The sequence below is a fragment of the Primulina huaijiensis genome, chromosome 10 (assembly GCF_012295235.1).
Source record: "Primulina huaijiensis isolate GDHJ02 chromosome 10, ASM1229523v2, whole genome shotgun sequence".
NCBI classification, from domain to species: Eukaryota; Viridiplantae; Streptophyta; class Magnoliopsida; order Lamiales; family Gesneriaceae; genus Primulina; species Primulina huaijiensis.
The window spans coordinates 509978-521222 of record NC_133315.1 but is presented as its reverse complement, the minus strand read 5'-3'; the positions used below and the strand labels follow the sequence as shown (position 1 = coordinate 521222).

General features: G+C 34.1%; 2 protein-coding genes across 3 annotated transcripts in view; one reads left to right on the top strand and one right to left on the bottom strand.

Annotated features, from left to right (window-relative positions):
* Positions 1–2809, bottom strand: part of LOC140987027 (small ribosomal subunit protein eS10z-like) — a 4228-nt gene extending 1419 nt beyond the window's left edge. Inside the window, exons 1-5 of one of the 2 annotated variants that reach the window (XM_073455454.1) lie at positions 2710–2809; positions 2559–2607; positions 2166–2445; positions 1275–1410; positions 137–373 (exon numbers count right to left, since the gene is read on the bottom strand). In XM_073455454.1, coding sequence (XP_073311555.1) covers positions 308–373; positions 1275–1410; positions 2166–2445; positions 2559–2607; positions 2710–2712 — 534 coding nt within the window. In that variant the 5' untranslated portion in view covers positions 2713–2809 and the 3' untranslated portion in view covers positions 137–307. Of the gene's footprint in view, positions 1–136; positions 374–1274; positions 1411–2165; positions 2446–2558; positions 2608–2709 lie in introns of those variants that run through there. The other variant, XM_073455455.1, reaches the window with a different exon arrangement.
* Positions 2810–3763: 954 nt separating this feature from the next.
* On the top strand, positions 3764–10860 carry LOC140986549 (receptor-like protein EIX2). Its single transcript, XM_073454844.1, has 3 exons — positions 3764–3812; positions 7622–10691; positions 10781–10860. Exons 1-2 carry the CDS (start codon positions 3764–3766, stop codon positions 10468–10470), a joined length of 2898 nt encoding a protein of 965 aa, XP_073310945.1. The 3' UTR covers positions 10471–10691; positions 10781–10860.
* The last annotated feature ends 385 nt before the right edge of the window (positions 10861–11245 follow it).

The window sequence follows — 11245 nt, the reverse complement described above, 5'->3', positions numbered from 1 at the left end:
ATATATTATCTAGAGTAGTTCAATTTTGGAATATAACAATGACAATTAATAGACTTCAATTTATTTACAAGATTTGAAGTAAATCAACATGTATTGAATATTGATTGACATCAGGTAATAGGAAAAATACGCAATCTTCGAAAAAACACAACTTGATATTGATCCAAAGTAAAGAAAATTGTAGACAACACCGCAGTACATTAAGGTTTTCTTAATGAAAAAAATTCGATCAAGTCCTAATGGATAGTGACATCCGAATTTCCAACGAGCAAAAACTATGAAACAATGGAAAACCTAGACAGACAAGTTAACTGGGAGGCGCCCCGCCAAAGCCACCAGAACCTCGGCCAAAACCAGGACGACCACCGGCACCCTGCATTGTGATAGAAAGTCAATTTTTAAACTATGGAAATTCAGAAACTTACGTCGCTTTTCTTATTTTGTGTATTCAGACAAGACATGCTGAAGGATCCAAGAACAAAGATGAACAACTAAAACTTGTACATTGAAGAAGTAAGGGAACCCAAGCAGTCCACTTGTCAGAAAAGATTATTAACAACAATTACTTTCATCTCACCAAATAGAGATGCTATATACAAAGGAAGAAAGTTTTAAGGGAAAATCAACCAGAAAATTTTCTAATAGGTAAATTATGGAAACTTCAGAGCCCCTTGCCAAAGGGAGAATATTTGATGCGTTCTAAAGAAATCTAAATTGGTTGAACTAGAAAAAATTGCTGGAAAAATAGATTTTCACATAAATCTACAACCCTGAACAGCTCACAAACATTGAAAAATCAAAGTTTTTCATTTACAACATAGCACACAGTCAACAAAGGCTTGACCAACACTCAAATGGTTTCACCACATCAAGCTTTGTTTTTAACTAAACATGATCAATGCTATTTCTCATTGTAGAATGTTGCTTAATTCTCAAGGCCTAGGAAAATAAAATTAAAATCTGTTTCTTGTGTGTCGATTCATTCAGAGTAAAAAAAAAACATATTTTTTTACTATGTTGCACAAGGGCTGTATCAAAATGATGATAATACAAGAATATTTTTTAGACACGTCATTTTATAAACTCACAAACAGACGTGCTAAACTCAAAAGGCATGGTCATGCATTCATGAATCTCTAAAGAGTACATCATGCTCTCAAACAGATAGTACAACACAGATCACACAGTCTTATCAAAACAACGGTAAGGGAAAATACAAATGAAACTTGATCCTGATTGAGAAAGAAATTTAGCAACAGAAAAATTGAAATTACCCTGAAGGCAGGTTGGTAATCAGCTGGTGCACCACCCTTATCACCACCAAATTCACCTGGTGGCCCTCTTGGACCGCCACGGTAGCCATCTCTATCACCATACCTAGGTCTGTCACCCTCAAATCTTGGAGGTCCACTATGCCATTAAAGACAAACAGTGTCATTAAAGACAACAGCATATAATCACTATATATATTAGGATGAATAACGAAAGATGTGCTGATCATAACTTGACACACTGCATACCTCCACAAAAGTAAAAACAAAATGATTCGTAACTCCTTTAACATCCTTGAGACAAAAAGAGCTCAACAATTTTTGACAGCCCAAATCATATCAAAGTTACAATAAAAGCCAAAAACACATCAGATAAATGTTTTTATCATTGATGTAAAAACTAGATCTCATTGAAAAGCAGACACAAATATACAGAAAAATTCTATTTCCAGTATCATAGAACTTGGCCAATCCTCGCGATAAAAAAAAACACATATCCCAGTAACATAGACATGCAGAATCTACAGCCGACAAACTATCGGATGCATGAAAACAATTACCAATTGGATGTCATAGAGTAAGGCAAGTACCTGGATTCTAAACAGGATTTCACAAAGGATTCAGGGTGGAGATTGAACTAGAGTGGCTGATTCAATATATTAAGGTGGCGAAAACTTAAATTTTATGAAAAACACATGTAAAAGTTGAACTTTTTTTTTTGAGGTGCGACCACCTCTCTTCCCCCGGTTCTATAAAAATAATTTACAATTAACTAGTCAAACTGATATTCTATCATCAACCCTAACATGGTCGGAATTACCTAACTAAGCAAAACATATAGATCCACTAACCTGTTAACAAACAAATACAATGATCAAATTTGTATATCCTTACCGAGGTCGATCTCCTGGGGGACCACCCGTCGGACGGCCGAGTGGCTTGGCAGACTTCTTCAGCGTAGCAGGCACAATCTCTGATGGCAGGTTGAGGTATGTGCGCAAGAACTCGATTCCATCATTTGTAAGATACCAATAGTAATGCATCCATGCGAAAGTCTCGCGCACATATTCCTTCGACTTGAAGCTCTGCATAAGCTTAATCACCTGGAGATTGGGAACATCGATTTCTGGATGCTTCGCCAGATTAAAATCCTTCTTCGCATAGCACACACCCTCTGTAAACATACCAAAAAAGCATCACAAACTGTACGAACAAAGAAATTAATAATTGCATTCATGAATCTCTATACACATACAAGAACCCAGAACAGCACAACAATAATCCGACCTTGAAAAAGATACTTTGAGATCTCTCTCCTGTTCTTCTCTGGGATAATCTGAATAAGGAATTTAATCAAAATAACAAATAAATCAAAAGAGATGGAAAATTAAACAATTAAAGTAACGTAAAATAAATTTCGAAAGATTAACAGCCTCACCATGACTACTGAGCAAATCGACAGGAGCAGCTGAATTCTTAGTGTGATGACTATAATGAAACCCTAGTATATAGATTGTGTTTTGTAGTTGGGCTTTAAGCTTGGACTTGTTATAATACGCTTTGGGCTAAGCCCATAATATCATTATTTAAAGGGTCAATGTATCAAAAATATTTAGTTTTTCCTATTATAAAATGAGAGTTATTTGAGACCGGACTTGTAGCCCAGTGATCTTATCCCCTGCCGGAATAGCCGGTTTTCTCGGGTTCGATCCCCCATCACTGCGTGAGTTGTAATCAAAAAAAAAAAAAAAGAGAGTTATTTACACTCTATTATGAGATGAATAAATTTGACATATAGAGTAAAGTGTAAATAACATAAAATTGAGTGTAAATATCAATTTTTTTAAAAAATATAGAAGATATTTAATAAAGGTAAAACACTAAATTTTAGTCGTGTATGTAGTGAAGTTTGAAGTTTTTAGTCGTGTATATTTTACTGAATCAAATATGGTTATGTTTCTATGTATAATAATCAATTTTAGTCATTTTTATCAACATTTTTTTAACAATTTCTACATAAAAGAAAAAAAAGACATGAATTCATTAGTTTTACAATTGAGGAACAAAAAAAGAGAAAAATTATGTCAATTATCATCTGCCAAGATGATGGAATTGAATTGCAATATTTTCCTACAATCAACTTTCAAGTTTATATTCATTTTCTCTGCTTTTGTTGGTAAACATACCCTGAACACACATACTTGTCATCTTTTTATCTTGATTTTAATTTTGTTTCAGGTAATACAAAATAAAATCCAGTCTATTGAACAATTTTTTTAAAATAGAAGATCAAATCTAACTGACAAATCATATCTTCCGTTTCATACTTCTTCAGACTTAAACCTCAACAATGTAAATTGGAGAAATGTGTCACGTGATAAAACAATATTCATCTGCTACGAACAACAAATGGATGTGCCGTCTCAAATATGAAAAAAAACAAAGAAAGAAACTGCTGGCATTATCCAATTCTACAACATATATGATACTCCATGAGTGGCCCAAACCAGACTTTGGATCTCTGGTCCATTCCTAACTTAGGTAAGTGGTCCACGATGGATCTCATGTATACTCTTACAAATACCAAGTTTGGGGGTCTAATTATTCATTCAGTATTGATCCTTAGCAGCGTCCCTAGCTGTTTTCTCATTTTTATTCTCAGTAACTAACTTGATCGTCGAAAGGGCTACGCCGAGACACCTTCCCGTACCCTTTCTAACGGTCTCCTTTATGATTTCAGGTCTAAAGTAAATTAAGGTCTGCATTCGGGCTAGTCTCACCTACTGGAACCGAACCCTTTATTTCTAGTTAGTATCAATATACAATTAACCTTTGCATCCCAATTTTTTCTTTTATTTTTCTCCTTTCTGCGTTGATATCAAGAATAAAAGTAAAATTTTCTAATGCAAAATCTATGATGCAATTTTCAGGAATAATGTAACAAAAAGGCGAAAAAGTAATGCATATGATGCTGAAGAAAAATATGGTGCTGGAATACAAACCTACAACGAGAAAAGTGGAAATTCTCCATGAAATACGTGTTGACTGGATATAAAACAAGTCTTCTCTGTTATTATTTTTGGTCCATGCAGACCAAAAATAGTAATACAGAAGACTCGTTTTCATAATAAGACTTGGTACAAAATATGATTACTTAAATTTTAAGATTAAAATAATATTTTTTTTAATAATTTTATATTTTATTTAGATAAGATAAAAAATTATGATAATTATTTAAAATTTTGTGGGCGTTGTGAAAAAGTAAAAATTTATGGTAAAAAGTAAAAATCTCAAACTCTCAAAATTTACCAAACAACACACTTTATAATATTTTTCTCTCTACTCAATTGTGATTTTCTTCACAAATGAGAGATCTATTTATAGAAAATCTTTACAAATAATCCAAAAAATAAAATCATCATTACCTACATCATCACACACTAATTTTCAATATTTACAACTCTTATTTTCAACATTCAAATATTCAACATACACATTTTAAATATTAATTTTTAACACTCCCCATTGTGATGATGATCATGATACGATGATGTCTTCATTACGTGTTTTTGTACTGCCTCATTAAAACCTTACTAGGAAAAACCCATTGGAATAAAAAACCATAGTAAGGGAAAAAGAGTGCAGTCACGTAAACTCCCCTCATGTTGATACGAACAATTCTTCACAAATTTCGTAGATTGCGCATCCCAATATTATATATGTGCTTTCTGAATATTGTCGTAGGAAGTGCCTTTGTGAAGAGATCTGATGAGTTTTCACTTGATTGAATGTGACGAACATCAATACATCTATTCTTCTCAAGCTCTTTTGTGAATGCGAAGAACTTAGGAGGAATATGTTTAGTTCTGTCGCTTTTTATGTATCCTTCTTTCATTTGAGCAACACATGCACCATTATCTTCATATAGTATCACAGGCTTCTCGTCGAATGATAATCCGCATGAGATTTGGATATGTTGGGTCATTGATTTTAACCACACACATTCACGGCTTGCTTCATGTAGTGCAATAATCTCGGCATGATTTGATGAAGTTGTTACGAGCGTTTGTTTCTGTGAACGCCAAGAAATTGCAGTGCCTCCACGAGTAAATACATATCCAGTTTGGGAACGTGCCTTGTGTGGATCAGATAAGTATCCAGCATCGGCATAACCAATTATACTTGGATTAGCATCTTTTGAATACAAAAGTCCCAAGTCTGTCGTTCCTCGTAGATAACGGAATATATGTTTAATTCCGTTCCAGTGTCTCTTTGTTGGATATGTGCTAAATCTTGCCAATAAATTTACGGCAAAAGATATATCAGGCCTTGTACAATTTGTAAGATACATAAGGGCACCGATAGCACTTAGATATGGTACTTCTGGACCAAGAATATCTTCATCATCTTCACATGGACGGAATGGATCCTTTTCTATGTTTAATGATCTAACAACCATTGGAGTACTTAAAGGATTTGATTTGTCCATATTAAAACGTTTAAGGATCTTTTCTGTATAATTTGTCTGGTGAACAAATATTCCACATTCTTTTTGTTCAATTTGTAAACCCAGACAATACTTGGTTTTTCCAAGATCCTTCTTTTCGNCGTCCACGTCCACGACCTCGATTTTGTCTTCGACCAAAATCTTGTCCATAACTATGATTTTGGTTTTCAGGTTTACATTCATTTTTTGCTTACGACATTTACTTCAGGAAATGCAGTTGAACCAGTGGGTCGTGCCTGATGATTTCTCATTAACAGCTCATTATTCTTTTCCGCCACGAGAAGACATGCGATGAGTTCAGAATATCTCGCAAATCCACGCACTCTATATTGTTGTTGTAGAGTTATATTTGATGCGTGAAAAGTGGAAAATGTTTTTTCAAGCATTTCCGATTCTGTAACCTCATGTCCACAAAATTTTAGCTGCGAGATTATTCGATATATCGCTGAATTGTAATCACTGACTTTCTTAAAATCTTGGAATCTCAACGTATTCCATTCATCTCCGGCGGTCGGAAATATAACTTCCCTTACATGTTCGAATCTTTCTTTTAATCCCTTCCACAAAACCATGAGATCTTTTTCAATCAGATATTCACATTTTAATCCGTCGTCGAGATGTCGACGCAAAAATATCATGGCTCTTGCCTTTTTTTGTGATGTGCATATGTCATTTTCTTTTATGGTCTCATTTAGACCTAATGACTCAAGATGCATTTCTACATCGAGAGTCCATGGCATATAATTTTTCCCCGTAATATCAAGAGCAATGAATTCGAGCTTTGCCAAGTTTGACATGGTGGTACTAAAAAAAATTACGATGCATTTTATTAGTTAATGAATATTACAATACAAAGTAATGGATAAACAACAAATACAAGCATTCGTAAAAATAAAGAAAACACACGAGGAGGATATTCTCCGATAAGTACAAGATTCGTGAGTATTATAACCAAAATAATTAAAAATAACTTTGTGAAAGTCATCTTCTTTTTTCTTCAAAAATTTGATGAAGAATAATTTTAGAGAAGAAGAGAAAGTTGGAGTGATTGAATATGTTTGTGAGATAATATTTATAGGGCAAAAACTAGCCGTTTTGTTACCGTTTATGACCGTTGGCGTACAAGAAAATAAATGTATGTATTTGTATAATTTTATGGTAATAATATGGTGTATATAATATTAGTAATGTTTTAAATAATTATGTATATCATATCACATTATTATAATGAGGTGTCATAAGATATTTTGTTTAAAAACCTTATAGGCTTTTATACTTGTCGTATCCCTTGCCGGGAGTGTGGGATGTCGTCTTAACATCCTCCAGGATTTATAACAATTTTTTGAAAAATTTATTTTATTATAACATTATATTATATATTAAGTATATACACAATAAATAAATAAACAGTAAAATAAATATTATTACTTTTGTTACATTTTTCTTCTGTTTGGAGCTTGGAAAAGTATGGAGGACTTTTAGAGCTTCGTGCTGATAACGTGTTGTGAAAAAGTAAAAATTTATGTTAAAAAGTAAAAATCTCAAACTCTCAAAATTTACCAAACAACACACTTTATAATATTTTCCTCTCTACTCAATTGTGATTTTCTTCACAAATGAGAGATCTATTTATAGAAAATCTTTACAAATAATCCAAAAAATAAAATCATTACCTACATCATCACACACTAATTTTCAATATTTACAACTCAAATATTCAATATTCAAATATTCAACATACACATTTTAAATATTAATTTTTAAGAGTGGGAATATTTATTTTAAATGAAAAAAAAATTATTTGGCGTGACCATTTGTGGTTGAAAAGTAAACTATTTGGGAGCCTTCACAATTAGCAGGGATTGCAGGACCAGTTTGCTCTTAAGCCATACCAACTATGGAAAACATGATGGCCACAACAAGAAAATCTTCAATCTTCATGTTTTCTCAAGTATTCTTATAGCGAGCATAGTAGGTGTTCTTGGGCAGCAGAATTCGAGTAACATCAGGTGTCTTGAGAGGGAGAGACAAGCTCTTCTTAAGTTCAAAGACGAGCTAGTCGATGAACATGGCCGACTCTCGTCTTGGGGAGCTGAAAATAGTCAAAGAGAGTGCTGCAAATGGAGAGGTGTTCGTTGCCATAACCGAACTAATCACGTCATACAATTGAATTTGAGGGGTCCGTCAGAGTTTCATTATGATTTACCCAGTTTTGTTCCTGTGAGTATTGCTCCTCTGGAAGGTAAGATTAGCTCTTCATTGCTTGAATTGAAGCACTTGACTTACCTAGACCTCAGTCACAATTGTTTTGGTTCTTCAAATATCCCAGAGTTCATTGGTTCATTTGAGGAATTACTTTATCTCAATCTTTCCAATGCTCATTTTAGTAAATCAATACCGCCAAGTGTTGGAAACCTTTCCAAGTTGATATATCTTGATTTTAGTCAGAATTATGCTCTCTACAGTGACAATCTTGATTGGGTCTCTCGTCTAGATTCATTGAAATATCTTGACCTTAGTTATGTTGTACTCCGCAATGCATCCAATTGGTTGGAAGCAATTGGCAAGTTAACTACCATCGAAGAATTACACTTTGGATACTGTGTACTTCAAGAAATCCACCCTTCTTCGCTCCCCTTGATCAATTCTTCTGCTCCTCTTGCTATCCTCGACCTGTCAGGGAATGATATCTCATCTTCCATGTTTCAATGGTTCTTAAACTTTAGCAAAAGCCTGACTTTCATTGATATCTCAGGTAACAATATAACAGATCCCATTTCTGCTTATACTTTTGATGACCAGATCTTTCTTGCACATCTTGACCTCTCTTATAATAACTATGAGTGCGGGATTCCTAAATCCTTGGGAAATATGTGTAGTTTGATATACTTTAATTTGCAAAGGAACCATTTAACTGCTCAACTTTCGGAATTAACGATGAACTTGTCTGAGAAATTGCAGTATCTAGATTTAAGTGGTAATAGGATAAGTGGTTTGTTACCTAATTTTTCAAGGTTTTCATTCTTGAACCATCTAGGTCTTGGTAGGAATAAACTCGATGGCTCCATTGCAAATGGTTTTCTAAATATTCCATATCTGATTCATCTAGATTTGTCATCTAATAATTTCACTGGTGCAATACCAGATCTTACAACTTCTCCGTTCCTTGAGAGATTGTATCTCAACAACAATACGTTCAATGTATATCTCAGAGAAAGCATTGGATGCATGTCAATGATGGAATCTTTGGTTCTAGCTTCAAATAACTTAGAAGGCATAGTTACAGAGTCACATTTGTTCAATCTATCTCGTCTGCAGATACTTGACTTGTCCTCTAACTCACTGTTAACAGTAAATTGTAGCCCACATTGGGTTCCTCCGTTTCAACTAAAAGTCATAAATCTCTCCGGGTGTAAAATAGGACAGCGTTTTCCGCAATGGCTTCAATTCCAAAGAAAATTAGAATTTCTTGATATCTCTAGTTCTCAAATTGCAGACACCGTTCCCCATTGGTTTGGTAAATTAACTTCTAGACCAATATATCTGAATGCATCAAATAACAATATACATGGCATCCTTCCTGAATCTTTTTTCAAGCTTACAAGCGATGCAAGATCTGTAGGCACAATAGTGTTGGAACTATCAAGAAACAAAATTAGAGGTCAAGTGACTTTTTTGTGCCATAACGAGAAGTGGGAACTTATTGACCTCTCGGATAACCTATTTTTCGGGCATCTTCCGAATTGTGTCGCCAACTCTACCTTGTTGAGATTTCTCAATTTGGCCAACAATAATTTCATTGGGGAAATCCCAAACTCATTTGGCTCGTTAGAATGGCTGGTTTCATTGAATTTGAGGAACAATAGTTTATCAGGTGGATTCCCTACTTCTGTGAGGAACTGCAAGAGGTTGGAATCAATTGAATTTGGAGACAATAAGCTAACTGGAAATATACCAACCTGGATAGGAGATACGTTATCAGGGTTGATTGTTCTAAGCCTAAATTTGAATGATTTTTATGGGACAATACCTTCGAGCATTTGTAGTCTACAAAACATCCAAGTCTTAGACCTGTCTTCAAACATGATTTCAGGACCAATACCAAAATGCTTGTATAATCTTAGTGCAATGACTAGAGAAGCAGCTGCTGCTTCTACATCGTATGGATACAGCATTTCTTTTTTTACAAGAAATAATTTTGTGTATGTACCGTATAATAGCTTACGCGATGGTGCATACATTATGTGGAAAGGAAAAAAAGTCAAATATGTAAAAGGTTTGCAACTTATGAAACTTATTGATCTGTCCAACAATCTTTTAGATGGTGATATTCCTTCAGAAATCACAAAACTTGATGGCCTAGTAACGTTAAATCTTTCAAGAAACCATTTATATGGACAAATTCCTCAAAACATTGGTAACTTGAAAGGCTTGAATTCCCTCGATCTTTCAAGAAACCACCTCTCTGGGAGCATTCCGATCGGAATTTTTGAATTAAGTTCTCTAGGCGTCTTGGACTTGTCCTACAACAACTTGTCAGGTAAAATCCTGCCTCAATATACACGTTTCGATAAATCTGCCTATGCGGGAAATTCTGGGCTTTGTGCACGTCTTATACTCAATAAATCTTGCCCGGAGAAGATGAAATCAATCATCGAGATCCAAACTTCTATAAGGACAAGAATGCAATGAACAATTGGGAACATGAAGATGACAAGTTGATTACTAAAGGATTTTATCTCTTCCTGGCATTTGGTTTTCTCATTGGATTTTGGGGGATCTTCGGGACAATACTACTCAGCAATTCTGCAAGATTTGCATACTTCAATTTGTTGAACACTATGGAGGACTTTGTATACGTGACAGTAGAGCTGAGCAAAGCCCGTTTTAGGAGTCGCTTTCGAAACTAGTAAGTGTTGCTTATAATTGTTTCTGTAATCATAATATTTTTTATAATTAATGTAAGACTAATTTGTGTAGCTTCTTTGCGTGTGTCTTCTAGGCTGAGATTGGAGACAACTAAAGGTACTCATCCCAAATTGGACTTCAGCATATATGGTTTTTATGCTTGGCTTTTGCTCCTGTCTAGCTCTTTTTCTGAAATGAATTATTAATGGTCTGGAATCTGTTAAAACTTAATGTACATTTATAAACTAGGAGTATGTCTCTTGTGAGACGGTCTCACGAATTTTTATATGTGAGACGGGTCAACCCTACCGATATTCACAATAAAAAATAATACTCTTAGCATAAAAAGTAATATTTTTTCTTGGATGACCCAAATAAGAGATCCGTCTCACAAAATACGACCTGTGAGATCGTCTCACACAAATTTTTGTCTTAAAGTAGTGAATAAAAAATATATGTAAAAAACTACCAAGATAACGATTAATTTATTATAATTCAGTTAGTAATAAAATATAGATATAGAATCAGTATATTTATTAAATTTTTAATCATTTTAAAT